Source organism: Lutra lutra, chromosome 14 (assembly GCF_902655055.1).
Source record: "Lutra lutra chromosome 14, mLutLut1.2, whole genome shotgun sequence".
Lineage (NCBI taxonomy): Eukaryota > Metazoa > Chordata > Mammalia > Carnivora > Mustelidae > Lutra > Lutra lutra.
In genome coordinates this window covers 58,907,864-58,935,367 of record NC_062291.1, presented here as the reverse complement: position 1 = coordinate 58,935,367, position 27,504 = coordinate 58,907,864, and the positions used below count along the sequence as shown (strand labels likewise).

The following is a 27,504-nucleotide window of genomic DNA, read 5'->3' as shown; positions in this document are numbered from 1 at the left end:
TAAAAACAGACAATAACAAGTGTTGACGCAGATGTGGAGCCTTGGGACCCTCCTACTATGATGGTGGGAACTGGCAACTACTAACAGTCGAGGGAAGAATGGCAGCATACCCATCTGATGGAATTTATTCAACCACTGAAAACTCGTGCTTATGAAGAGTCCGACAGAGGAAGCAAGGTGACTGAAAACAGCAGGATGAAGAGCGGACAGACCAATCACAAGTGTGGGCTGCAGAGAGCGATGCCTACAGCAGGCCTGTGGAGCAGATGGGTCTTTGGAAGGTGAGCCCTAAGGGAGGGAGGGACCAGTTGGAGGGGGGAAGGGAAGAGTTGCTTGTTTTGTCTGCAGGTGATGGGGGCATGAATTCTGGGACCCTGTCTTTCCCCAGGGGGTGTGCAATCTGCCGGGTCCCACCAGTCCCCACAACTCATCCCCTGCTGAGCCTCGCCCAAAGCCCCCAGGCAGCACCAAGTCACCAAGGGTTAGGGGTGACCTGGGAGGGAATTTACTCCCTTCCATATCCTTCATCAGCAACCCCACACTTCAGCCACTCTAAATAACACAATTTAAGAAAATCTTGAAAGCACAGGTTCTAAACAAAGCCCCTAATGTGCAGCCCTCCTCCCAGATGGATTGAGAATCTTTATAGAGAATTCCAGCGTTGGCACTGTGGGGACAGCCCGCCCTGTTGCGGGCTGTCTTCTCCCCAGGCCACGGAAATCAAGTCACCTTGGGGCAGCTCTCGAAGGGGAACTGCAGTTTAGCAGGTAAAGCCAAAGGGTGGGAAAGAGCCGCGCGGGAGCCAGGAGTCCTGGACTCTGATCCCGGCTCGGGCCCTCTGCAAATTATTTCTTCTTCCTGGGCCTTGCTTTCCCCCTGTGTGAAGCGCGGTGAAAACCGACATGTCCCTAGTGCCTCGGTGGGGAATCGCCCGCGTGGTGGCGGGGCGGGGGGTGGCGCCCAGGCAGGTGCACCTGACCGCTGCGGGCAGCAGCCCCCAACTCCGCAGGCCTCCGCGAGCTCCTGGACGACGGGAAGAATGCGGCCGTGGAACTGAAGGAGTCCCTGCTCACAGGGCGGGGAGGGCGAGCGGAGCGAAGGGCCCCAGCGGAAACACGCGACGCCGGGCAGAGGCTGGGCTCGAACCCGCGGACCCCGCACCCGCTTCCAGCCCCTTCCCGCGCGGGGCGGTGACGCGAGAGGTCACGTGATCGCACCCGGAAGCGCGTCGGGGGCACAGGCTGCTGGGCGGTGTAGTGCTGCCGCCGCCGGTACGTGGTCCTCGCCCTCCTTCCGAGCGCGGCTGCCCGCGGCCCCTCCGTGGGCGGCCGGACTTCTTGAGCGCCCCTCCTGCCCGCGCGGCCCTCCGGAAAGTGGAGGCCGACCACGCCCCGGCCGCACGGACCCCGCCCTTCTGGCCTGGGTCCCGCCGCTTCACCTCTCGGAGCCAAAGTTTCTGCAGCCACGGAGTGGGGCGGGCACCCCCAGCCGGGCCCTCTTCCCAGGGAAGCTGTGAGCTTCGCGGGGGCTTGCGGGCGGCTGCGGACACTGTGGAGTGCGGGGCACATGGAAGGCTGCCGTTGCGCGGGCGCCCCGCGGAATCTCTCTCCCGGGTCCTCCAGCCCAGCAGGGGCCAGAGCACCCCGAGACAGAGCTGCTGGGAGACCGGCGCGGCGGCCCGAGGGCGGTTTGGTGGGGAAGGCGGTGAAAATGGGGCCGGGGCTCTTACCCACATTGGGCCCGCGCCATCTGGAGCTCCAGTGAGGCCTGTGTTACCACTTCGGAGCAGGATAGAAAAGGGAACAGGGAAATCACAAAATGACACCGGCATGGTTCGCTTTCCAACAGTCATTTGGAATAAAACAGTAGAACCTAATGTCCGCTGAAAAGCATTTCCACTTTTCTGGGAATATGTCATTAAGGCCGGTTATGCCGCTGATGTAGCAAGTCTCAGTTCCGCTGCAAAAGATGCTGAGCTCCCACTCTCCTTTCTTGCCTCTTACTTGCTTACAGGGTTGGGTTTCCTAGTTAGTTTACAGCTTTATGCTGTTCTGCCTTTAATCATCCCAATGTGAATAATTCTGGAGCCAGTTTAGTTCACCTGTTATTTGACAAAGGGAAGCTGGGGAACAAGGGAAAGTAAGCCCACTTCATGTAAGAAAGCAGAGTTTGCTAAGGGCTTCCAGCCTGGTTATTCTGTCTTTCCCTACAACCCTGTAGGGAGGTAGAGCAGGGGTTTGAGACGCAGGGGTTTAAGTGCCTTAGCCATCTCAAAACTAGAACCTGGTCTCTGGTGCCTTTTGTTTTGGTTTACTTCATCATCCCCTCCCTTCTCCTGGGACCGCTTCCCTGTGGGGCTGGATGTGCTGTGCAGCCTCAAGCCCCTTGGGGCTGCTCAGAGCGGGTTTGCTGACCACACCAGAGGTCTGAGTGACCCGTGGTAAAATGAGGGTGCCTGGAAGGAAACAGTAGGCAGGAATTAATGGTTGTGGGTGCCTGCTATGCCCAGAGGACTGTGCTGGCCGGGTTCGTGTTCTCAGTGGCGAGAGGATGGGGGTGGATGGGATACAGGGCACCCTGCACCTCCTGGCTGTGGAGTGTATGTTCTGAGGAGACTCCCTAGGGGCCAGAGAGAGACATTTGACCTCTGAGCCCTTCACCAGCTTGTCCTCCCAGAAATGGGCAGCAGGCAGATGAGAGGCTCTGCTGGCCCTCATGACTTCTGTGTGTTATAAGCATTTGCAGGACCTGAGATGCTCCGCTTCTCTGCGTGAGCTGGTCATCGAGTCTGCTGCAGCCCTTTCAGAACCTCTGGCTGGCTGGGGGCTTCGCGGTGCTCCTTGCCAAGGTAGGTGATCCTGCCTGACCTGGGGGCAGAACAGAGGCAGACAGTACCCCCTCCAGGGCTGCTCCGGGGCAGTGGGCAGTACCCACCAGAGCAGGCAGTGGACTGCTTCACACTCCGTTGCTCTCCCCCTTCTCCGCCTGGTATTTAGCAGTTCCATGGGAACAGGCTACGTTCTTTGTTCATTTTGGAGGAACTACCTTGAGGCCAGGGGCTCAGAGTTAGAGTTGATAAACCCACAGGAAACTGGGGAGGAATTCAGTAAGTGCCACCAAGCTGAGCGCTAGGGGATTCTGAAGAGTGTCACTGAGTCCAAGACCTCAAGATGCTATGATCCTGTTTGAAACTGGACATCCACTCATGGGGCAGTTGGAGCAGAGTTTTCTGGTCATGGTCACATCTTGGCACACATACAACGTAATCTTGTCCACGTGGCACACTAAGGGGCATGAGAAGATGAGAAGCCCCTGCCTGCCCTTTATTCGGCCACAAGCAGATGGCTGGAGAGCTCTGGCCTCCCCTGGCTTGGTCAGGCTTCCCCAGGGTTGAGAGGATGGATGTCCTGCTGGCCCCCGGAATGAAAGGCACAGTGTGGGACACTCTGGCTCAAGAAGCTCCCCACTGATGGATAATGAAACACATTTTGTATAATCAGGCATTAATATGTGTGACACAGAACGCGTGGGTGGTGGGACGGGCAGTTTTGGGGGGCCAAAGGCACTAGTGGGTGTGGCTGAGGAAGCAGCAGCTACGGGAGTGTGAGAATGAGCTGTGGACAAGGTTAGGCAGCCTGTTTCCCCCCAGAGCAGAAGGAGCTCACAAAGGAAGTTATGTCATGCTGAACCCACTCCTGGGGGCTTTGAAGCTTGTCTTCTGGAGCTGTTTTTGCCTCGGGGAGAAACATTTCTGAACTGCCCGAAGGGAGGTGCGCTAGCCTCCCTCCATCTAGACCAGGCACCGACGGCCACGAGCCACTACACTGCCTGTCCTCCTGGGCGGTTGATCCTCCGTCCTGGTCAGGAGCGGGGTCCTTCCGTAGGTTTGGTGCAGGTAGGCCCGTATGTGTCTGATGCTCTGGTGAGAGGCGCGAGAAAACACAGAAGCAAGAGCCCCGGCCTTAGGCCTGGTTTTTGATCTCAGGGGCTCCGAGCTGTGCTGAGTCCTGCTCTAGAAAGTGGGAGTAACTAAAGATTCCTACATCCTTAGGTGGTTTTGAGGGTGTGACAAAATAACAGCAGGAAGGCCCCTGCCGTGGGGCCTGGTGCCCTGTGGGGGCTCAGTGAGTATTGGCTGGGGTTCTTATCCTCTTCGTTACTCAGGCTGAGCTTCTGGATAAAGAGGCTGGGAGGTGACCTTGCCCTTGCTTCTCCCTGACAGATGAAGTGTGTCTTGGTGGCCACAGAAGGTGCAGAGGTCCTCTTCTACTGGACAGACGAGGAGTTTGCAGACAGTCTACGGCGGAAGTTTGCGTTTGAGGGAGAGGAGGTGAGTGCCGGGCCAGCGGGGCATGGGTGGGAACAACAGCCCAGAAGTACCAGGCGGCGGGAGAACCTGCCCCCCCCCCGGGGCTGTACGTGCGGTCCGGGCTCCTGCACACCCAGCTGCTCATCATCAGCAGTTGGCCTCTTGGTCCTCTCGAGTTGGTGACCTCACCCCTACTCTACCAGGGCTCCTCGGACTAAACGAGAGCCGGAGGAGGGGGTAGAGTTTTAATCACACAACAGAGAAATTTGGTGTCCTCATTTCCTCTCCCTAAAAAATGTAGCATAAACTTAACCCATCGGTCTTTTAAAGCCTACATTAGGGTATAATGGACTTACTGTACACCAAACGCTCTCAAAGGGCAGTTGGAGATACGTGCGTGCGCGTGCGCTCGCGGACACACACACACACACACCTGTGCTTCTGTCACAATCAATAACGTAAACATATTGTTCATCACAGAAGTTTGTGACCACACGCTACCCTCCCCCCAGCCTGGGCCATCACCAGTCTGCTTTCAGTCCCAATGGAGGAGTTTGTATTCTGTAGGTTTTTATGTAAATGAAGTCATGTAGTATTTACTCCAAGTGGTTTTGGGGTAGCTTCTTTCTGTCAGCATAATTTTGAGATTTACCCATGATGTAGCGTGTGTCGGTAGTGTCGTCCTTCTGACGGTTGAGCAGGGGGTCATCGGGTATCGACAAGCCATGGCTTGTGTATCTGGGTACCTGTTGATGGTAACTGTGTCCCGCTTTTGACTTTTCCCGATAAAGCAGATGTGGACGTTCATGTGCAGGTCTCTCTGTGGACTTCACCTTTCACTTTTCTTGTAAATGCCTAGCACAGAAGGGCTAGATCATGGAGGTGCATGTGAAACTTTGTAAGAAACTGCCAGATTTTGCCAGAGGGGTCGCAGCACACCAGAGCCCCCTACTCACATATGAGAGTTCTACTTCCATAACCTTGCTAACACTTGCTGTGGTCTTTATAATTTTAGCCATTTTAATAGGCATCTCCTGGGTCTCATTGTCATAATTTTCATGTCCTATTGGCTGATGATTTTGACATCATTTCATGTATTTATTTTCCCTCTGTGTCTTCTTGAGTTGAAGTTGGTTCACATTTTGCCCGTCTTTTTATTGGGTAGGTTATTTCTTACTATTCTTAATGAGTTTTGAGAGTGTTACGTAGTTTGGGTGCAATCCTTTATTCGGTGTTTTGCAAATATTTTTTTCCAGTCTGTGTGTTCTATTCACATCCATTAACCAGTATTTTGTAAAGAGCAAACGTTTTTCATTCTGATAATCTTTGTCCAACCCAAGATCCGAGAGTTTTCTCTGTATTTTCTTCTAGAAGTTTTATATATATATATACATATATATGTATATATATGTATATATATGCTTTTTTTAAGCTTTTTTTTTATATTAGGTCTCTTTTTTTTTAGCTTTTATATTAGGTCTAATGATCCTCTTTGAATTTTTGTATATGATGTCAAGTATGGATTAAGGTTTATCTTCTGCACGTAGACATCCAGGGTAATCCTGAAAAATTACGGCATGGAGATAGTCTTCATTTTCACTCATAATTTCTACTCTACATTTGAAAGGAGTGATTTATTTTGAAAACTTTTTCCAGATGAATATGGAGTTAAACATATTTGCAGGGAAAGCAGTAGAAAGCATCCTGGCACTTCCGCAGCAGCCCCGACAGGTGGCTTGCCTGGCCCCTTCTCGCTCTGCTGGGTGTAATCACCGCTCAGCCAGTTCCACTTCAGCAGCTTAATCTGCCCAACATCCCCACTATTCTTGTCCCCGTCTTTAGGAATAAAGATATCAGAGATCATGACGTTTAGTGGTTTCCTTTAAGCTAATAAACTGGTCTATTAGGCTCTTTTATTTTTAGCAGTCAATACATACAGTATTTTTCTTTTTTGAAGAGAGAGAGAATTCAAGTCGGGAGGGGACAGAGGGAGAGGAAGATGGAGAGAATCTCAGGCAGAGCCTGACATGGGGCTCAATCTTGGGACCCTGAGATCATGATCTGAGCTGAAATTGAGAGTTAAACGCTTAACCGACTGAGCCACCCAGGTGCCCCAATGCATATAGTTTTTTTAAAGAATTTTTAAATATTTTCGTTCTTAACCTACTATTTCAATCAGGTTAGCTGAAGAAGCCAACTGTCAATAGACCTCTGTATCCCCAGAACCTGCCGTAACATGAACAGAAAGGCACTAAGTATATCGGTGAATGAATGAATAAAACAAAAGAAGCAAGTTATCTGATCGTGTTTATCTTCCTTTTTATTAAAAACCTCGTAAGGGAACAAAATCCTAATTTTTTTTTTCACTTCCTAAGTGATTACTGTAAAGAAAAAAATGCCTTTAAAGTTTTATTTTTATGTACACAACGCTATTTTTTTCCTGATTCTATAAATAACATGAATTAATTGTAGGAAATTTGGAAATACAGAGAAATGGTTTTTAAATGACCCATAATTCTAGTACCAGAGCCATTAGCTCTTCTATGTATTTCCTTTGGGTCTTTATCTTTTATATGTAGTTGGGATCGTACCACATTTACAGTTTTATTTTCTGTTTTTCCACTTTCCATTATATCAAAAGCATTATTCTTTTTTGTTAAATATTCTCAAAAGCACAAATCTTAGTGGAAGCATTATATCCCAGTGTATAAATAAATGTATCATTTATCCGACCATTTTTCCCATACTGGGCACGTATATTGCTTCTCGTTGACTAAAACTGTTGCTGCAGGGAACACTTATGCTTGAATTTGATCCCACATCTCATTATTTCCTTCGGATAATTTCCTATAAATAGAAACATTGATTCAAAAGCCATTCAGAGATAATGCACCACTTTATAATTCCAAGTAATAGTAATTCCTTTGCACTCTGCCTACACCAAGTATTTTCATCTTCCCCAACCTTTAAAAAAAAAAAATCTCACTACACCTGCAGGAAAAGCCACTCCTTTAAAAACGAGTTGCTGTACATAATCCAGATTTTTAAGCAACTTTCTCTTACCATAATCTGTTAGTGGCAGTTCAAGAAAATTGTGGCACATGAGTAATTCAACAAACGTTTGGCTCTGTGGAGGGATATTCATTCAACAATATTAATTGAGAACCTACTATGCGCCAGCCTCTTGGGGTGAAGCAGTGAACACAGCGACAGGATCCTGCTCTCGTGGAAGTTAGGGCTACAGAGGGAGGACAGAGAGTGAACGGGGTGCAAAGAAACACATGAGTTCAGGGAATGTTAAATGCGCCAAAGAAGTTAGACCGTGTGGGGTGGGAAGTGATGGGGGCAGGGTGGCCAAGGTGGTCAGAAAAGGGGCCATCTGATCTGGGGCCCAGGAGCCACAGCTAGCGGGACCCACCTCTGTTCCTGAGCAGAGTTGGAAGGAAATCCGTCCTGCAGCGCTGCCTCCTGCTCCAAATGCTGCTCATTGCCCCTGGTTAGGTGCGTGTTTTTCTTTTCAAGGCAAGGTCTTACTCCTCTCCTTTCTTCTTTTTTTTTTTTATGATTTTTTTTAATTTTCTTATAAACATATTATGTATTATTAGCCCCAGGGGTACAGGTCTGTGAATCGCCAGGTTTACACACTTCAAGCACTCACCATAGCACATACCCTCCCCAATGTCCATCACCCAACCACCCTCTCCACACCTCTCTCCCCCGGCCACCCTCAGTTTGTTTTGAGAGATTAAGAGTCTCTTATGGTTTGTCTCCCTCCCGATCCCATCTTGTTTCATTTATTCTTTTCCTACACCCCAAGCTCCCCACGTTGCGTCTCCACTTCCTCATGTCAAACTCTTCTCCTTTCAGATTTCACAAGCTCAAAGTCGGGATTCAGCTCTCTCCATATTTCGGTCAAGTCTCCCCAGATCAGCGTGGGGAAGGGCAGCTGTTCTCCTTTCTTCCCCTTCCAGTGAGGAGGGTTTGGGGGGTGCCCATTCTGCTGGCTTTATGCCAGTTTTATCTGCAGATTTTCAGCAGCTTTGTCCAGTTTCTCTTTGGTTCTCTTTGTTTTGCTCCTGATTTTGGAGGGCAGAGAAAATGGCTGGAGGAAGAGCCTGTAAAAGTGAAGGTTGGCTTGTTATGGAAATCGGGACGGTACAGAAGCATAAAAAAATTGGGGGGGGGGTCTCTCCTACTCTCTCGGCCAGAAGGAATACCTTTAACGGTGTTACACTGACTTTTTAAATATTTTTTCAATACTTTGTTTTTTCTATGTATTTTAAAATACTGTTCTCAGCGGTTTTTTTTTTTTAAGGTAACATCAGAGGAATTTTCCATGTCCTTGAAACTTCCAGTATTTTAGGCGGCTTCACATTCTTTCTTCATTTAGCTGAGCTGTTACTTATTTAACTGTTTCCCTGGCACTGGGCATTTCCAGTTCTTGCAGTCACTTGCTGCTGTAAATTATGCTGTAGTGAGCATCTTTGTGTGTTTGCCTTTGCCCTATCCCTGATCGTTGTCCTTAGGATATGTTCCCCCAAGGTAGACCAAGTGTAACAAAAAGCACGGACTCAGGGACACGTAGGGAACTTCCTCAAAGTTGGCCAGTTCTCCATTAAATGCCCCCCGCATTGCACTGTGGAGATGGCCTGAGTCCTTAATGTTTCCTTCTGGATTCAGAGCCAGAAGGGCACAGGTACCTGGCTGATCCTTCCCAGCCTCTTCTAACTACCACCAGGGTGCTGGGGGCAGTCTCCTCTTGCCCCGCTTCCCTGTCAGGACGGTCGTACCTTCTAGGCAGGTCTAAAACAAGGGACACCCTTGCTAGCGAGGCCTGGGTCTTGTCCATTCCTTTTGTCGCCAGGGTCTGGCACTCTAAGCGGTGTTACTTTCTTCCGTCTTGCAGCTTCCCGCCCTGGAGGACCAGCTCAGCACCCTCCTGGCCCCGATCATCATCTCCTCCATGACCATGCTGGAGAAGCTCTCAGATACATACACCTGTTTTTCGACGGAAAATGGCAACTATCTGTATGTCCTTCACCTGGTGAGTGTGTAGCCCCGGGGCCCATGTTCCTCTTCCCTCATCGCCACGGGCCGTCCATGAGCCTTTCCCTTGAATTTCAGATTCCCTTAGAAAGCAGAAACCACTCTATCAGATTCCCCGGGGATCTAGGCCTCCCCTCACTCTCCTTCGGGATCAGGCCAGGTGAGGGATCCCCGGGGCTGGCTGACCCCAGCCCCCTCGGCCTGCAGTTTGGAGAATGCCTTTTCATTGCCATCAACGGAGACCGCACGGAGGGCGAGGGCGACCTACGGCAGAAGCTGTGTGTGCTCAAGTACCTGTTCGAGGTGCACTTCGGGCTGGTCACCGTGGACGGCCAGCTCATCCAAAAGGAGTGAGTCCACTCTGGCTGACTTTGTGTCCTGTGTCCGTGTGTGAGGGAAACCGAGACGTGAAGTGGTTTACTCGGGCGCCTGCCTCCCGGTTCTGTGCCCGTCCCGCTCCAGGGCCACGGCGCCGCCTGGACAGCCCTCCCATGCTCAGAGGGCTCTCCCACTTGTCGCCTCAAGTGGCAGGAGCCTGCCCAGCCCTGGCGGTAACTCTGCTCCTTTGGTGGATGGTGGGCACAGGCAGCTTTCTCAGGGTCTCTCCTGCTCCGCCCCCAGGCTGCGGCCCCCTGACCTTGAGCAGCGAGTCCGGGTGTGGGAGCACTTCCAGAGCCTGCTGTGGACGTACGGGCGCCTGCGGGAGCAGGAGCAGTGCTTCGCCGTGGAGGTGACTACTGGGCACGGGAGGCCTCAGGCCCCAGGGGTGCCAGGTCAGAGGGTTGAGGAGACACACCACTGCCCCATCACAAGTGAGGTCACGACAGACCCTCAGACTCTTACCTTTAGAAGGTTGCTGTTTGTGGCCGCATGGTGGGTTAGATGCTCTGGTGGGGTTCTCTACAATAAAACAGACATTTTAACACAATTTGGGGCTCACAGTAAATTATGGAAATTCTGAAGCTAGCTCCCTCCATTCTGACTGCCCCCTCCTCCCCAAGAAATTATATTGAACTGAAACTAGCGTGGAAAATAGTGAAAAATAAACAGCCCTACAGGGAAGATGGCCCGAGTGCAGATGATGGTAACACCGCCACCGGCACACTGACTTAGGCCCTCAGCAGCTGCAGAGCTGAGCCCGAGACTCCCAGGTCAAACTCCCACGGAGGAGCTCAGGGGGTCCCTGCAGTACCGCTTCTGGCTCCCTGTGGAGACAAACACAGATTTCCTCCCTAGGGGCAGTTCTCACCCTCGGGGTACATCCGAATCATCTGGACCGCTTGTGAGAGAAGGGTTGTGGGGCCTCACTTTTCCCATGGGGGGGCGGTGGTGTGGAGATTCTAGAATTTGCATTTCTGACGAGTTCACTGGTGAGCTGATGATGCTGGTCCCGGAACTGCACTTTGAAAGCTCCTGCCTTAGAGGACAGGTTCGGAGCAGCAAACAGCAGCTCACAACTGACAGATGCACCAGGATACAAGCCAGCACGAGTGAGAGGAAAACCAATCACCAATAGATTTAGACCCCTAGGAGCTTGATATACTGGGATTATTCAGTCCAGAACGTAAAATAACTCTGAAATATTTAAAGACTTTAAAGCTAGTTGAGAACCCATATAGGTATTTTAGAAATAAAAACAATTGTTAAAATAAAAACCTCAAAGGATGGGTTAAATCGTGGATGAGACATAACTAGAAAGAGAATTAGTGAACTGGAAAATAGATCTGAAGGATTCGTGTGCACACGCTGCTCACTTACTCCTCTGAGAAATGTACAGTTCCTACTACATGCGAAGAGTATGCCAGGCCCTGGGAACAGAGAGTAAAGACACTGTCGCTGCCCTTGAGAGGAAGTCAGCTGTACACATACGTCTGAAAATACAACCAAGCATCCGAGGTGCTGCCATATTGGTTTCCCATCCAAATCCATGATGGTGCAAGGGATGCCACGGTCAGCTCTCTCTGAGACATCAGGAAAGTCTTCTTGTAGGAGGTGGCCTGTGCAGTTAAGATAAAATCCACACTTCTTCCAGAACCGACCAGGCCCTGGATGACCTGCCGCTGTGGGACTCACCCCCACCTCGTCTCATGCAACTTCTGCCCTTTCTCACTGTGGCCTGGCCCCCCGGGACTTCTTTCCCTTTCAGGTGCACTGGACATTTAATTCTGTGAGGTTCGGTAGTCGTTAGCTACATTTGGCTATTGAACATTTGAAGTCCAGTTTGCCCAAATTGAGTTATGCTACACATATAGAATATACTCTGAATTTTGGTGACTTAGTATAAAAACAGAGTGTCAAACATGCCATTAATAATGCTTCTATATTGTATGTTGAAATGATAAGATTTTAAGTATATTAGGTAAAATAAATCATTAAAATTAATTTCACCTATTTCTTTCTACTTTTTAAATGTAGCTACTAGCAAATTTTAAATTATTCCTAGGGCTTTCCTTCTATATTAGTTGGACAGCACTGCTCCAGACTCTTCCCACCTCAGGGCCTTTGCATATGCTCTTTTCTCGGCTTACAGGATTCTCCCCCTCCACTCTGTCTGTTAGGATTTCTTGTTCTTTAGAGATCAGTTGAGAGGTCACTTCCTCAAGGACACTTTCCAAGGACACCCTACCCAAGTAGGTGCTGGTCAGTACCAGGTGTTTCTTACACAGCACTTACTAGAGTTGACGTTTCTCTTGTCTCTTTCCTTGCATATTGTCTGTCTCACCCCCTAGAGTCTAGTGACTGGACCATATGCCCAGGAAAGCTGACCCGAGTCACCCTATTCCCTAGTGTCTGGCACGTAGTGTGCATTCAGCATGGATGGAGTGAGGAGACCCACCAGCCCGGGCCTGGAGCAGGGGTGGATGGTCAGTGACATGGCTTCCTTTCCCTGCCCTCTAGGCTGTGGAACGGCTGATTCACCCTCAGCTCTGTGAGCTGTGCATAGAGGCCCTGGAGCGGTATGTCATCCAGGCTGTCAACTCCAGCCCCGAGAGGGCCGGCGAGGAGGCCCTGCACGCCTTTCTGCTCGTGCACTCCAAGCTGCTGGCCTTCTACTCCAGGTGAGCCCTGGTCCCGGCAGCAGAGGCCCAGAACCCTAACTTTCCCCCAACCCCCAGCTGAAAAAGCACCACCTCCCCAGCCAAGAAGACCTTCAAGACATGTCGCTTCCCTGAAGCCTCCTTAACTCTTTCATTCTTGGCCCTCTTAGCTCATTCCCTTCTCTGAATTAGGTCTTCCTGGAACACTGTCTCTGAATCTGAATTCTAGAACTTCCCCATGGGCTGTAACTGGTCCCCGGTGGTTTCTCATGGGTGTTTGTTTGTTTTTTTTCTTTAACATAACGAGTTTTATTTCAAAAATTAATGAACTGATTAATTTTATTTGTACCTTGCCTTTCTTCAAGAAGGATGAAGCCAGCTGACACGTTCATAAATTCCTTGAGAGCAGGGACTCTAAACTCCCTTAACCTGCCTGCCCCGCGCCCACTGTTACCTACAGGGGGCGCCAGTGTGCACTGACAGCCGCCTGCTCTCTCTGCAGCCACAGTGCCAGCTCCCTGCGCCCGGCTGACCTTCTTGCCCTCATCCTCCTGGTCCAGGATCTCTACCCCAGCGAGAGCACAGCGGAGGATGACGACCCTCAGGTCTTGGGCCGGCTCACTGGGGAAGCTCCCAAACCCAGTCTGGAGTGTGCTGGGCGGGCTCCCTGGGGAGGCTATGTTTCGGCATCACAGTTCTAGGCCAGCGGGGGTGCTATAGGCCTTGACTCCCTGCTGTTTTCAGATGTAACAGGAATTCTACAATGATGTGGTTTAGTCAGTGAAAAGAGCAGATTTCTGGAGTCCTTGCCACTCTAGGCCTCAGTTCCCTTTTCTGTGCACTGGGACAAGGGTTGTTTGGAGGAGTAAAGGGGACAGCTTACTAGAGCCCAGCCATGCCTGGGGTGCTTGGTGGGTGCTAGCCACTGTCCTCGCCCACGCTGACCCCATTGTCAGTGGCAGTTTGGTTACCACTGTGTTGGAAGTTCGGACATTTCAGTGGTTCTGGAGAAAGACTAGGCCACCTGGAACTGAAACCTCGGTGGGAAGTGAGGACGCCCACCCAAGGCCGCATGGTAGCAGGAGGCACCAGGGTGGGAGGGCTGTAGGTGGAAGAGCTGGGATCCAATGGGGGAGGGGAGGAGCAGATCAGAGTTGCTCTAACTAGGTTTCCCTTGCCCGTGACAGCCTTCTCCCCGGAAGCCCAGGAGCAGCCAGAGCATCCCAGTGCAGCAAGCCCGGAGCCCTGCCTCCACAGCCCGGGCCAGGAGGAGTTCCGAGGCAACTGTGTGTGCTGTGCGCCTGCTGCGTGGAGGGGTGGGGGGCCCAGGGCCGAGCCCCTCAGGAGAGGCTCTCCCAGCCCTCAGCCCAAGATGCCCTCTTCTCCCTTCCAGGAGACCGACAGCTTCTCCCTCCCTGAGGAGTACTTCACGCCCGCTCCTTCCCCCGGAGAGCAGAGCTCAGGTGAGACGTGGGAGGAGCAGGAGGGCGGCAGGCGTGGGTGGGGGGAGCCCAGATACAGACACCGGGATTCCCAGAGCGCAGGGTGCTGCCCTGCACCACCCCCAGCTCCAGCCTGGATGAAAGCGCGGCCCCGGAAATGATTCTGTGTGACAAGCAGATTTCATTTAAAATTTTGTCTCCCATAGGTGTAATTTCTGCCCCTTTTTGGTAATCAATTAATAAGTAACTAAAATTAATAATCATTTCATTTCAAGTATAATGATTTAAAATGTACATATTTAATTTCTATACCTTACTTTTTTTTTCCAGAAGATGTGAGTGGGTAAACAGTAAAAAGAAACGGAAAATATTCAAAATCTTGCTAATGAATAGACAACATTGCCGAGAACAAAGATAAGCCAGAATCTGTACTGTTGCTGTCCCTCTGGGTGGGCATCACGTTTACCTCTGAAGTTCTTAGGGAGAAGGAAGGATCGTGTGGTTCCCATCACCTAACAGAGGAAGGCCAGGATTTTAGGAGAAGACACTTCTCGGGGACTGAGTTTTTTTTTTTTTTTAAAGATTTTATTTATTTATTTGACAGAGATCACATGTAGGCAGAGAGGCAGGCAGAGAGAGAGAGAGAGGAGGAAGCAGGCTCTCCACTGAGCAGAGAGCCCGACTTGGGGCTCGATCCCAGGACCCTGAGATCATGACCCGAGCCGAAGGCAGAGGCCTTAACCCATTGAGCCACCCAGGTGCCCCTCGGGGACTGAGTTTTGAAAGGAGTTTACTGTGTGGTGTCCTTAAGCCAGTGGTTCTTAACCCTAGCTGCACTTGGGAGCCCACCAGGTGGCTTCAGCCAGAGGGTGAAGGTACATTCTGCGGGCTGGGACCCAGGTGTGAATGCTTCTAGAAACTGGCCCAGTGAGGCCGGCGAGCATCAGAGTGGGAACCGGCCCTGTGCACAGATTCAGGTTAGCACAGTGGTTCGAAGCCCTGTTACACTGTGGGCTTACTTAGGGGTCTTTAAAAACTACTGAAACCAGGCCTGCTAGTGCCAGGGATTTGGACTTAATTGATCTGGAATGTGGCCTGGCCATCGGGATTTTCAAAAGGTCTCACGTGCAGCCACAGCTGGAAACGAGTGGGTTAGATGTTCTTTTTTTTTTTTTTTTTAAGATTTTATTTAATTTTTTGACAGAGATCACAAGTAGGCAGAGGCAGGCAGAGAGAGAGAGGGAAGCAGGCTCTCCGCTGATCAGAGAGCCCAATGCGGGACTCGATCACAGGACCCTGAGATCATGACCTGAGCCGAAGGCAGTGGCTTAACCCACTGAGCCACCCAGGCGCCCCGGGTTAGATGTTCTTAACTGTAATTCTGTGGATGGGCTTCAAGGAGCCTGGGATCCCCCAGAGCCCACACCAGCTCCTGTAGCCTTGCACATTCCTCTGGGCCCAGGGTCCATAGCTGCCCTCTGGTCTCTAAGTTCCCCGTGAGTCCAGAACACAGAAGGAGACACCGCTTTGGGGTGGTCACTAAAGTTCCTTTTTCTTGTAACTACTCGCTCTCCTCGTCCATCACAACCTTCCTGCTGGCCTCTTTCTCAGTGGTTAGTTTCTATGCCTCCGAGCTGTAAATAATGCCATTTCACAGTGCCTGGAACTCACCACTTACAAATGGCTTGAGTCGGACTCGTTCATTTGTAAATCGGGTGTTCAGAACATGGAAACGGGCTTCCCTAGAGAAACATGATTACAAATGATAGCCATCTGCAATGAAATATAAGGGAGCACTGTATTATTACAAACAGGTAATATTTCAGATCCGTAGTGGGCTCAGTAGGTTTTCTGGGAAAGGGAGGCCGCTGCGTTCCCTGCGCTTAGTGGGTGCTCAGTAGAAGTTTGCTGATTGAGTAAGTGTGCTGCCTCCTGGGGAAGAGGCACTGTGGTAGACGGGAAGAAACGGAAGGAGTGAGAGGGTATTCAGGGGGGCCAAGAAGGGCCATGCCCCACCTCGCCCCTTTCGGGTACATCGTCAGGAGCCCACACCCAGCAGCTGGCCTTGGGGGAAGTGTCTCTTCCACAGGCTGCTCGGGGACTGCAGAGCACACCCTGCACTTCCAGCCTGGGGTCCGATGAGCAGGGCAGGGCGGCTCCAGCCCCTGCTACGTGCCCTCACCCCCGCCAGGTTCTCTGCCGCACCCTCCCCTTCTGACCCGCTGCTGGGCCATTGTTCAGGCGTTTACGGTATTTATGTTCTCTTAATGGCCCGTGTGTCCTGTAGGTAGCACTGTCTGGCTGGATGAGGGCACCCCACCCACGGATGCTCCCCAGGTCCAGGTGAGCAGCTCCTGGGGGAGGGAGGGTCCATAGGCACCGGCTGATTTGAGATGCTGCGGTAGGCCCTGGGGACTCCAAGGTGTCTCCTCCCTGTAACTCCACACAGGGCCAGCCCTCCTGCTGCCACCTCAGGGCTGTTCAGTGCAGGGACAGAGCTCGTCCCAGAGGCCGGGGCCGGGGGGCAGGTGGTGGGCGAAGGGTGACCTCAACTCCGGAGGACTCCCACCCTCCTCACTGTTGTTGGGACTGAAAGTCCAGCTTAATTGGTGATGACTTTTTCAATTAGAAAGTAAGTATATTCATTGTAGAAAAATTGGGAAATACGAAAGTATGAAAAGCAATGAAAATAACTCAGTCAGTCTTAATCCTTTGTCCAGATGTTAATTACTATTAATATTTTGGGATGTTTCCTCCTGTCTTCCCTCTGACTTTATGTTCACATATGGACGTATACACGTGTATATGTATATTTACATACTACATGTTTTTTTTTCTTTTACCAAGTTTGAATCCTAATGTCCTTCATTACACTGTTTTCCTTAAGCGTTTTTCCGTTTACTCCGTGCTGGTCTTTAAGGGTTAAGAGTCCGTCACGTGCCTCTATTACTTATTTTAGCGGATTCCCAAACAACTAGTACATTGTTGCTAGGTTTTGGGCTGTTCTAGAACAATAAGACTGCAGTGCCAAGGTCTAGTGACATCTCTGGTGATTTCCTCAGTTCTCTACTTTTTCCCACTAAAGCCTTTCTTACTTATTTAGTAAGGCTGGATTCTTGCTCATTTAGTCCTCCCACGCCTCAGTTTCCACCATGAGACCAGCAGTCTGGATGCTCTGAGGATGGGTAGAATGACGGCGTTATCGACAGGCCTTCGGCCCAGTGAAGGCCTGGGAGGGAGCTCCCCCAACCCCCAACCGTTCCTGCCCTTTTAGTCTCTTTTCTACCTCCCTCCCCAGGTCCTGTTCCCCACGGCCCCTGCTTGCCATCCAGTCCTGACTCTGGGTTGAATGGCTCCAAGGACACAGGGAGACCAGCAAGAGCGGTCCTGGAGCTGCTGGGGCCGTGGTAACAGAGCACAGGGGTTGAAGAGCTGGGTTGCTTGGAGCGAAAGTGTCTACCCCCATGGTTCACAGGGAAGACAGTGAATGGGCGACCATGGTCGGTGCATGAGGCAGAGGCTGAGTGGCTCCCACTGGAGCCCTCCCACAGACAGCTCTTCTTCTCCACAGATAGCTGAAGACACCCTCCAGGTGCTGGTCCCACCCTCCCCAGTAGCTTCCGGCCCCAGAAGGATCTTCCTGGATGCCAGCATCAAGGAGAGCCACTGCCCCATGGTGCCCCACACTGCATACTGTCTGCCCCTGTGGCCAGGCATCAACATGGTGCTCCTGACCAAGGTGGGAGCGACCCCCACCTCCCTCAGCAGTGCCCCAGCCGGGACACCTCCCTGCAGGCTTCCGCTGTTCATCCCGCTCTGCGATGCTTCCTGTAGGGCCCCAGCACCCCCCTGGCTCTCGTCCTGTACCAGCTGCTGGACGGGTTTTCCCTGCTGGAGAAGAAGCTCAAGGAGGGGCAAGAGGCCGGGAGCACCCTGCGGTCCCACCCCCTCATGGGGGACCTGCGTCAGAGGATGGACAAGTTTGTCAAGAATCGCAGGGGGCAAGAGATTCAGGTGAGACCTGGGTCCCAGGTATGGTGGCCTCTGGGAGAGGAGGCAGGGCCGGGGCGGCAGGGTCTGTTCTGCTCACACTGGGGAGGGGAGCCCCATCATGGGCCCATGATCCTTGTTTTCCCCATCATGAACTGATAACAGAAATGTGACGGTATTTTCAGAGCATTTTGATGTGAGTTTGGTAGAACACGAGTTCAATTTCCTATGTTTTATGTGAGGAAACCAGAGCTGAGATTACTGGCAGGCAGATGGCAGGACCAGAGCCTGACTCTAGGCCGCCGTGAAGGCCAGCGGCCTGCCTTCGGCATCCCTCCTGGTGTGGCAGCTCGCGCCGATGTGCGGGATGCCCACCCCCACCTCAGGTGGGAGATGAGACCGGGAGAGGCCTAGACGGTAGAAACGCCATCTCTGCCAGGAGCCTAGCAGGAGTTCAGGAGGGGTAGGTCACTGGGAAGCAGCTGGTGGTGCTTGGGTCCGAGGACCCGAAATTCACTGTGGCTGCCGTACATGGGCATCTGAAAATGAGAAGAAGGGTTGGAGGAGACGGAGGGAGTGAGTGAAGCTCGGACCCAGATGGACCCAGATTGTGCAGTGAGCGTGGGGGTGGGGCGCACGGTCCCCCTTTACGGCTCTCGCCGGGCCCCATCTTCACACGCCAGTGCCTGCCCCATGTCTGCTTCTGTTCGGGGCACTCGCCTGTCCCTCTGACAGCTTTAGTTCACGCGTCTATGCCACTAGGCAGTGAGCCCCTGCTTGCCACACAGAAACTGCTCTTTAAAGAAATACCCACTGGTGTGTATGGTGGGGTGTATGGTGGGGCGCAGAGAGCTGGGGGACCTGCCGGAAAGCCGGCTCGGACTGCGTGAGGGCAGCTGAGCCTAAATACTGAAGCAGATGAGAGGTGTGGGTCCTTCCCAGAGCCCGACATCACAGGCTTCCCCCCGAGACCTCACTGTGGGGCCGTCAGCGCGAAGCCAACCTGTCCCGTGTCCTACAGAGCACCTGGCTGGAGTTTAAGAGCAAGGCTTTCTCCAGGAGCGAACCCGGATCATCTCAGGAGTGAGTGGTGGGCTCTGAGGATGGGTGCGGGGGGAGTCATTTGGACAGAGGGGCAGGTTCCTCCAGGCCAAGAGGGAAAGGATGCTCAGGAAGGCACTGAGGAGGGCCAGGGGCTTCCCAGAGAGCAGAGTCCCACCTGCAGATACTGGAGAGGGGCTGGGAGGCAGGGGGGCTGCAGGTGGAAGAGGGGGCCTTGAGGACTTAACGTGGGGTAGGGACTTAGGTTCCCGCCCAGCCTCAGCCCTGAAGGGTGCACTTTCCCTCATTTCCCTATAAAATAAACTGTGGCGGCGGGGGGTGGGGGCAAGATTCCAGGAGCTTCCACCCAAGTACTGCATACCATGGTAGGGGAAAAGCGGGAAGCTTCCTCCTGAATCTCTGAGGGCAAGGGTGTGCTTCAGCAGCTGTGTCTGTCACCGGTCAGGTGGTCCTGACCCGAGGATGAAGTCCGGTGGGGTTGTAGGAGTGTGTCTTCAGCACACATGCAGACAGCCCCCCTCCAGGGCCCTTCCCGCTGTCATGCTCTCTTCTCCCAGGCTGCTCCAGGCCTGCAGCAAGGTGAAGCGACAGCTTTGTGCCATCTACCGTCTCAGCTTCCTGAGCACGGCTCCAGGCCGGGGGGGCCCCCATCTGCCCCAGCAGCTACAGGACCAGGTCCAGACCATCATGCAGTAAGTGTGGGCGCCCCCTCCCGCCCCGTAGCTGGACCAGGAGCCACACCACACCCGCCTCCCTGCTTCCCTGACAGAGAGAAGCTGATGGACTGGAAGGACTTCTTGTTGGTGAAGAGTAGGAGGAACGTCACCATGGTGTCATATCCTCCTGCCTGAGCCCCTGATGTCCGTCTGTCCCCCGCACCTACCCACTCTGTCGGAGTGCGGGCTTTCAGGAAGGAACAGATATGTTCCACCAGCTCAGCATCTTTTCTCTGAAGAATAGGAGATACTGTCACAGGTGTCTTGTCTGTAGGAATGCTCCAGGACTGAAAGTTCCCAAATCCCTGCTGTCCCACAGGGACTTCCTAAAGGCTTTGGGGATTGTTTATGTTGACATTGTCTGGCCAGCAAAGTGGTAACAGGTATTCCAGGAGGGGCAGGGGTCCTGGGGTCAGGTGGGTTAGAGAGGCCATGTCCTCCTTAGGAGTCACAGAACACAGTGGGATGTGAAGGTTCTGAGAAGGCCTGCACCAAAAATGTTTATCCGTTTAAAAACCGCTGTCCAAGACCTGTCTGACCATTTACTATGGAATACTAGTTCTATCGAATACTGATTTTCCCTGTAGCTTTATATAAAGCAGCTTTTTCTGTGTTGAGATCTCAGTATGCAGGTGAAAGGGTAATAGAGGCCCTGTTTAGCCGCCACCCTGCCATGTTGGCTGTTCCCTCTCCAGTGGGAACCTTCCAGCTTCACGAGGTGAAGTGTGGAGAGATGAGCAAAACCACGCCTAGGGGTGTGGGCTAGGCAGTCAGCTAGGCTCATTTATCAGAGGGGTAGCTCTGCTGTCCCACCAGCCTCACCGTGTATGTGATGTAAACTCATCCCTCATGAAAATGATAAAATAGGAACACTCACTATGCCTGTTGGGTCTAGAAACCCCCAGGTTAGATGTGCTAGTGTCAAGGGATCCATTGTACTTGCTTCATAGAATTTCACAGTGTTGGGGGTTCAGAGGTAAAGAGATCTGGGAAAACAGGGACCCTAGGGGGTTGGCTGGCATGGCAGCTATGGGGACAGGTGGGCACAGCAGGCCTGGCCTCCGGACTCTACTGCTTAGCCTTGCCGGAAGCCTAGGTGGAGGACAGAGTTACCCCCGCCTTGGTCCCTGGCTTTCACCTTAACCCCGACCTTCACCTACCTAGAAGACTTCCCAGGCTTGGTACATTTCATCTACGTGGATCGCACGACTGGCCAGATGGTGGCCCCTTCCCTCAGCAGCAGTAAAAGGATTTCATCGGAGCTGGGCAGGGGGCCGTTGGCCACATTCATCAGAACCAAGGTAACCATTGCCTGGCCCAGGTAACTCTTCACCCCTGTCAGACAAGATGTGCTGGCCTGACCCCTATCCAGAAAAGACTGATGCCTCACCCCCCCAGGAGCTCCCCTGAGGCCTTGGGCCCACCCCACCTTAACCCTTACTGTACTCTTCTGTCGGTGTCTGCACCCAGCTGGTCTGCAGGCTTCCACCCTTGGCACCCAGGGCCACATGGGCCTCAGTCGGTGTGGGGGGCACCTTCCTGGGTGTCTTCTAATGTGCCCGAAGGAGCATGTCTGGGCAGTGAGGTCAATTGGGGCAGCGGCCAGGCCCTGACATTGTGCTTGGCATAAATAAATCCCAATAAGTATTTGTTGAATGAATTCAAATGGAAAGAAGAAACGCAAGGTCGTTCAGTTTGGATACAGGATTTAACACTAGGTGGTTCGCACTAAAGAAACATTCTCTGGGGGTTCTTGTATTCTCTTTAACAGACTCTTTCGTGGCAAACTAGTGTATTTCTATGTAGTAGGTAGCATGGTATAAACATAAATTAGGTAGGTTCATCTCGATAAAGCATATGCTAATAGGTAAAGTCAGGAGGAAGACAGAAGGTGGGTTGGGCTCTGCCTTTTCCCTGGCCGTGTGGCCCAGGGCATTACATGGTCTGAGTGTCCGTGTGCTCATCTGTGAAGGAGGCTACTGACACTGTTGACGTCCACGCGTGGCAATGATTACAGATGTGTGAGAGCTTGGTACGTGGCACAGAAAAGAGACAGAACTCAGGAAACAGTTGCTGGTACCGGCCTCCCAGCCATCTGTCGGGAGATCCTTGCGGTTCTCTGGCTGCATTTCTTTGCTTTGTTTTTCTGTGCGGTTTTTGCCATCAGTCATAGTCATGGATCATTCTGTAGGTGCAATTGTGTTTACCCACGTTTTCGCTTTCTATCTGATGCATTTCCTCATGTCATTAATTCTTTATCAACGTGATTTTTAACAAGTCCACAATAGTCCATCATGTGGCTGTAACATAATTTCCTTAGCCATTTCCCCAATGTTAGACAGTTAGAGTGTTTCCAGGCTCTCACAGTCATGAATAATTCTGCAGCACATACTTTCGTGCATCCATCTTTGTCCTCATCTGATTATTTTCTCAATATGGATTCCCAGAAATGGAATTACTAAGTCAAATGGTAGGAATGTTTCCAAGGTTATTGATACACATGGTCAGATTGCTTTCCTGAAAATACAGCAAATCCACAGACGTGTTTGCAGATGTAATTAGACATGACGCTGTGGCCAGGTTGGCTGTGAATCATGCATGCCTTCCACAAAGCTCTTTGGTGCAAGAGCTCATCAGACCTTTTCCAGCCCAGGAAATGGAGGAGTCAGGCTGTCCCTGCTGTCCTCCCTTGGGCAGGTCACAGGTAGCACCAGGAAGTCCTTGATTAGGCAAGAGAATGTCACCCAGGGGATCCACCGCACATGGTCCCTCGGTCACTGTGTTTCTATCGGACCTCTTGGTGAGCCCTGGCTGGGACTTTACCCTGGAGCAGAGGACATGCCTGGCTTAGGCTCCTCTGTGTTCACATGCCCCGCAGCACCTTCCTGGTGTGGAAGCTATGCCAGATGCCCAGCCCTGGAGGGGACCAGGTGGGCAGGTGGCCCTGGACAGCAGAAAGGGTTTCCAGGTGGCCACACCCTCATCTCCTGTTAACTAATCACATGCTTGGCTGTTTTCTGGGCTGAATGATCAGTTTACTAATTTGTGGCTTCTGTGCATGGTAAAGTTAAGTGAAGTATTTTTATGTATATTTTATTGTTGTAGTAAGGGGGGGGGCAGGTAGTCCACCCACCCACCCGATAATGATTTGTTTCTGAGCTCACACTCTGATCTAGGCCATGCCTCTGCACTAAGGAAACAGGCAAGCCAGAGCAGCGCTGGCCTTCCAGAAGCTCCTCCTCCGAGTGCTTTTCTTCCCGCGGCAGGAGCCTGAGCCCAGGGCCTACTGTGAGGAGAGAGCCAACCCCGCAGGCCCTGGGAGGCTGTCGGGGCTGCCACGAGCACGTTGTCCCCCTGTCCCCCAGGTCTGGGCTCTGATCCGGCTGGCACGCAGATACCTGCAGAAAGGCTACACCACGCTACTCTTCCGGGAGGGCGACTTCTGCTTCTCCTACTTCCTGTGGTTCGAGAACGAGATGGTGGGTGCAGCCAGGTCCCGGGACAGGACCGTCCCAAAATGCTTTCCTCTCTGCTCACTCCGGGATCCCTTTCTTCTGCACTGTGTTCAGTCTGTCTCTTCATCTCTTCTCGTCCCTAGTGGAGCTGACAGGGAGCCACAGCCGTTGGGACCCAGACCTCAGAGGTCCCGTGTTCAGGGGCGCTGTGTGACCCTCCAGCAGCTGTCTGAATGACTCATGCTGTCACTCAAGGCAGCATCCAGGTCGCACATGAACACATGGATGCGTGCCCGGTGAGAATGGCTCCTCACGCATGCTTCTGTGTGGCCGGCCGCCCTTACAGAGCATGGCACGCTGTCGCTCCCTCTGGAAAGGCCTGAGGTTCAGATAAACTGAGGTTCAGAGCAGTTAAGCAACCTGCCCAAGGTGAAGAGGACAGTCCGGCCTCCTGGCCCAATACTTCCCTCTCTAGCCCTCACAGTTACCCCAGTGTAAGCACAGGACTATTTCTCTCTCTCTCTTCTCTTTCTTTCCTGTTTCTCTTTGGTATCTCCTCACTTGTCATTCGGAGTCAGTGTTCCTGCTCTCTCCATTCCTTCTGCCCCTCACGCCCCCTCCACCCCCACTGGACCCTGCCCTCTCCCACTCCTGGCACCAGCCCTTCTTCACTCTGCCACAAGAGTGACAGCCAGCACCTTCGAGAGTGCAGGCTCCTTCCTGGGTCTCTCACAACCTCCCGTCCCCCGAGCCCGTGCTATGGTTGGGGTGGGTGTTATTAGCCCCATTTTACAGAGAGAGACACTGATGCGTGGAGATCAAATTCCATGGCCAGGGCCACCAAGGTCATAAATGAAACAGCCGGAACCCAAGCTCAGCTCTCCTGGCCAACAGGCTCCCATCTATGCTCCAAGCCTGGGATGTGTGTACAACCTTTACCTTAGCTTCTGTGTGTGTGGCTGGCCCAACAGAGGGACAGACTGAAGTAGGGCTGTGGGGGGCAGAGCCAGCTGTGGAGGCTGCCTGCACCTGTGCCATCCTGGGCAGCCACCAGGCCCTCTGAGCACACCTCCTCGTCTGCAGGACGGGCCCCACGGTGCCCACGTGAGCGTGGAGACGATCCCATGATCGTGCCCAACACACAGTGGCTGCCCAGTGCATCTTAATTCCCTTCTCCTCCTTATCCTTTTTTTAAGATTATATTTATTTGTTTGAGAGAGAGCAGAGCAAGAGAGCATAAATGGGGGTGGGGGTGCAGAGGGAGAAGCAGAGTCCTCACTGAGCAGGGAGCCCGATGTGGGGCTTAATTCCAGGACCCTGGGATCATGACCTGAGCCAAAGGCAGATGCTTAATGACTGAGCCCCCCAGGTGCCGCCTTCTCCTCCTCATCCTGCCCTGGAGACTGTGGTCACTTTCACAGCACAGACTTGGGCCTTTTGACAATGCCCAGCCCTTCAAAACCCTGCAAGGCCACCTCCCAGAGTCACGCTCCCGGCAGCCGTCCCGAGCTCGTGCAGGTCCCTGACTCAGGTCCGTGCACTGAGGGGAGTGAGAGCCTCCCCACGTGCACCAGCCACACACTCAGAACTTGACATACGTCATCTCCAGTATCCGCTGGGAGGTTACTCTTAGTCCCACTTCACAGTTGAGATGTGAAAACGAGGTAGGAAGAGGCCCAAGCAGCAAGCAGCCACCACGCGGGCTGAGCCAGGCCTTGAACTTCGTGTCCGACTCAGGCTCGTGATCTCTGCAGCACACCACCACCGCCCCGTGTAAGAGCTTCCTCCTCTCCCGCAGGGGTACAAACTGCAGCTGATAGAGGTGCCCGTCCTCTCGGATGACTCCGCGTCCTTCGGCGTGCTGGGAGGAGACTACTACAGGTGACCGTGGTTCACAAGGCTGCAGGGAACAGGGGGCACCCCGACAAGTGCCCCTCCCCCACTGAGGAGCAGCTCATCCTTCAGGAAAGTCCCCCAGGAAGCCCTCAGTGGGAGCTCTTTGCTGCCCAGCCCCGTGTTCAGCGAGAGAGGGTGGGTGGTCGCACACCCGGTTTCTACCCGTCTCTGGCCGCTCGCGTCCCGCCGGCGTCCGTGCTGGGCCCTCGGCCTTCCCCACCTGCTCTGTGGCTTCCCGTGGCTCGGACATGGCCGTTGGCAGACCCTGCGCAGGAATGGGAACCCAGAGGGGTGGAGTATGCGGCCCCGGGGCCATGCCTCGTGCAGTTGGGTGGGAAGGCTTCGCTGGCCAGGTGCTGGGGCCTCGCCAGGTGACAGTGCCCATGCTGGGCCAGAGGGTACGGGGACGCCTGTGTCCAGGAAGGCTGCTGTGGCCTCGTTCCTGAGTCCTGTCCCCCCTTTCTCCAGGAAGCTCCTGCGCTACTATAGCAAGGGACACCCCGCTGAGGCCGTAAAGTGCCACGAGCTGCTGACCCTCCACCTGTCGGTCATCCCCACGGACGTGCTGGTACAGCAGGCCGGCGAGCTGGCCCGGCACCTGTGGGAGACCTCCTGCCTCCCTGTGCTCTAGGCCAGCGCAGCCCGGGTGTGCACCCCTGGTCCCCATGCAGAAAAGCCACCAGGGGTGGAACAGCCCCCTGGGTCTCTTAAAGAAACCATCTAGACTAGGCTCCCTTCCAGGTACCAAACTCCCAAATTCTCTTTGGAGGAGGAGGGAGGTGGGAAGGGTCCCTTGTTCTCCTTAAAACAACAGGGGCTGTGAGGGTAGACCTGGGGCACCTGCTTTCAGAGCTGCCTCTCCCTTTATCCCCAGGAGACAGGGAGTCCCCAGTGCCTGCAGGTGTCCGAAGATCCCTCCTTTAGGCTCCTTGGAGTGGAGAAAGAGCTTCCTCAGGAAGCTGGTTCCCTCCCCAAATGCAGGGTGCTGCCTTGGCTGGATGGGAGTTCCCACTGTGCCCCTTCCTCTCTGCAGCTCAGGGCGGGTCTCCCACACCTGCACCCCATTCCCTGCCTTCGGAGGGCTGGCACCGACCTCTCAGCATGGCTGGGAGGGTGGCCCGGCCCGCAGTGTGAGCTCAATAAACGCCCGCTGTGGTCGTTGCTGTTCCAGCCAAACATGCCTGATCTCTTGGGCTCTTCCTGGTGCGCAGAAGTCCTGGCCCCTTCACACCCCGCTCCATCCGGCCTCCTGCCTCAGCCCCACCTCAGAGAGTCGTGTCCCTCATGTCACTCGGTCCTCTGCATCCCAGGCAGAGGTTTATAAAAACTCCCCAGCCGATCCCTGTGTGCCCTGGGTTGAGAACTGCTGCCTGAGGGGGGAGGCCCCTCTCCTGTCACCTGGAAGCTCCCACCCCAGGACAGGAGAGCACCTGAGCCCTGGGACTGGGGCACGTCACCGCGGGGAGGAGAGAAGCACCATGCCGGGGTGGGGGTGGGGGGTGGGCAGTGTTCCTGACTGCTGACCGCAGCCGGGCCTTCCGTGTCTTCAGTCTTGAGCCAAAATTCAAGCAAAGACTCTTCTTTCCTGTTAAGGAAAGAGCTGGTGGGGGTGATAGGGGGCAGAACCACACCTCCCATGAATGTCCTCAGAGGTGGCAGTGAGGGGCAGTCACCTGAGGTTACTGAGACTGCATTGCCCCTTAATATCTTGACTTTACGAATGGAAATTTAACCTCAATTGGGAAAAACACAGGAGAGCACAAAGGAGGGGGGGAGTAAGTCTGGAAGCCCACTGCCGCTTCTGTCACCTAGTATTGTCCCTTAATTTTTAGTAGCTGCATAATATTGACATGTCTAGTTGAGCCAATCCCCCCAGTTCTTCAATGCTGTGACACCGGGGCGAACACCCTGCCTCAGACTCTAGCACAGATTCACACGGTGCAACCCTGGCGTGCACGGGGTGTCTCGGTCCCCAGTAGGAGGGTCCGCGGAAGGCTCTCCCGCTCGGACGCGGGTACTCTCTGCATACTCTCCCAGTGTTAAGGTGCATTTCTAATGGCAGATTTCTAGAACATGGACAGATGTCATGGCACCACAGAAACTCAACTCTTGGGTGCTTTTTTCCTCCAACAAGAGGAATGGCCTGCTAGCTAATGGGTAGAGAACAAAAGGGCTGCTAATTCAAGGCAGGCTGGAGGATGGCAAGAAAGTGTGGTAGCTAAAGATACTTGCAGTTGTGATCTTTAATCCTTGAGCATCCTAAGGAAATGGGAAAGGCGCCAAAAGTCAGAAGAGGGATGTCTAGGCCTTCAAAAGAAGGCAGCGTACCCCAAGTTCCCCAGACCTTGCAATCTCCCACGGCCTCTTGAGTGCAAGGTGCTTCAGGGTCTGGGGGAGCATGAGCAGCTCTCCAGGGGCCACAGCGACAGATGTGTCTCCCCCCACCCCATAGTTTTGCAGAGGCCCCAGTCATGGCAACCCTGTGAGGTATAGAGCCGCTCACTGTCCTGCTGGCGGAACGATGGGGAGCTAGTACAGCGTCTGACCAGT

At 53.1% G+C, this 27,504-nt stretch overlaps 1 protein-coding gene across 8 annotated transcripts; it reads left to right on the top strand.

Annotated features, from left to right (window-relative positions):
- The first annotated feature begins 1,216 nt into the window (after positions 1–1,216).
- HPS1 (HPS1 biogenesis of lysosomal organelles complex 3 subunit 1) lies at positions 1,217–26,127 on the top strand. 8 transcript variants are annotated; one of them, XM_047702463.1, is made up of 20 exons: positions 1,217–1,271; positions 2,737–2,848; positions 4,223–4,330; positions 9,216–9,353; positions 9,563–9,705; positions 9,977–10,085; positions 12,254–12,414; positions 12,896–12,998; positions 13,581–13,679; positions 13,787–13,856; positions 16,123–16,178; positions 17,407–17,574; positions 17,670–17,849; positions 18,847–18,908; positions 19,445–19,579; positions 19,657–19,722; positions 20,760–20,904; positions 22,969–23,082; positions 24,857–24,939; positions 25,423–26,127. In XM_047702463.1, exons 3-20 carry the CDS (start codon positions 4,223–4,225, stop codon positions 25,583–25,585), a joined length of 2,103 nt encoding a protein of 700 aa, XP_047558419.1. In that variant the 5' UTR covers positions 1,217–1,271; positions 2,737–2,848; the 3' UTR covers positions 25,586–26,127. The 8 variants fall into 8 exon arrangements, with proteins under 8 accessions (XP_047558419.1, XP_047558422.1, XP_047558423.1 ...); XM_047702466.1 differs by having other exon boundaries at positions 1,252–1,267; positions 2,736–2,848; XM_047702467.1 differs by having other exon boundaries at positions 1,253–1,271; positions 2,746–2,848.
- The last annotated feature ends 1,377 nt before the right edge of the window (positions 26,128–27,504 follow it).

Coding starts and splice junctions, on each gene's coding strand:
- HPS1 (XM_047702463.1), top strand. CDS start 4,223: ATGAAGTGTGTCTTGGTGGCCACAGAAGGTGCAGAGGTCCTCTTCTAC. Junction 12,999..13,580: donor CGGAGGATGACGACCCTCAG/GTCTTGGGCCGG, acceptor TGCCCGTGACAG/CCTTCTCCCCGGAAGCCCAG. Junction 16,179..17,406: donor CGGATGCTCCCCAGGTCCAG/GTGAGCAGCTCC, acceptor TCTTCTCCACAG/ATAGCTGAAGACACCCTCCA.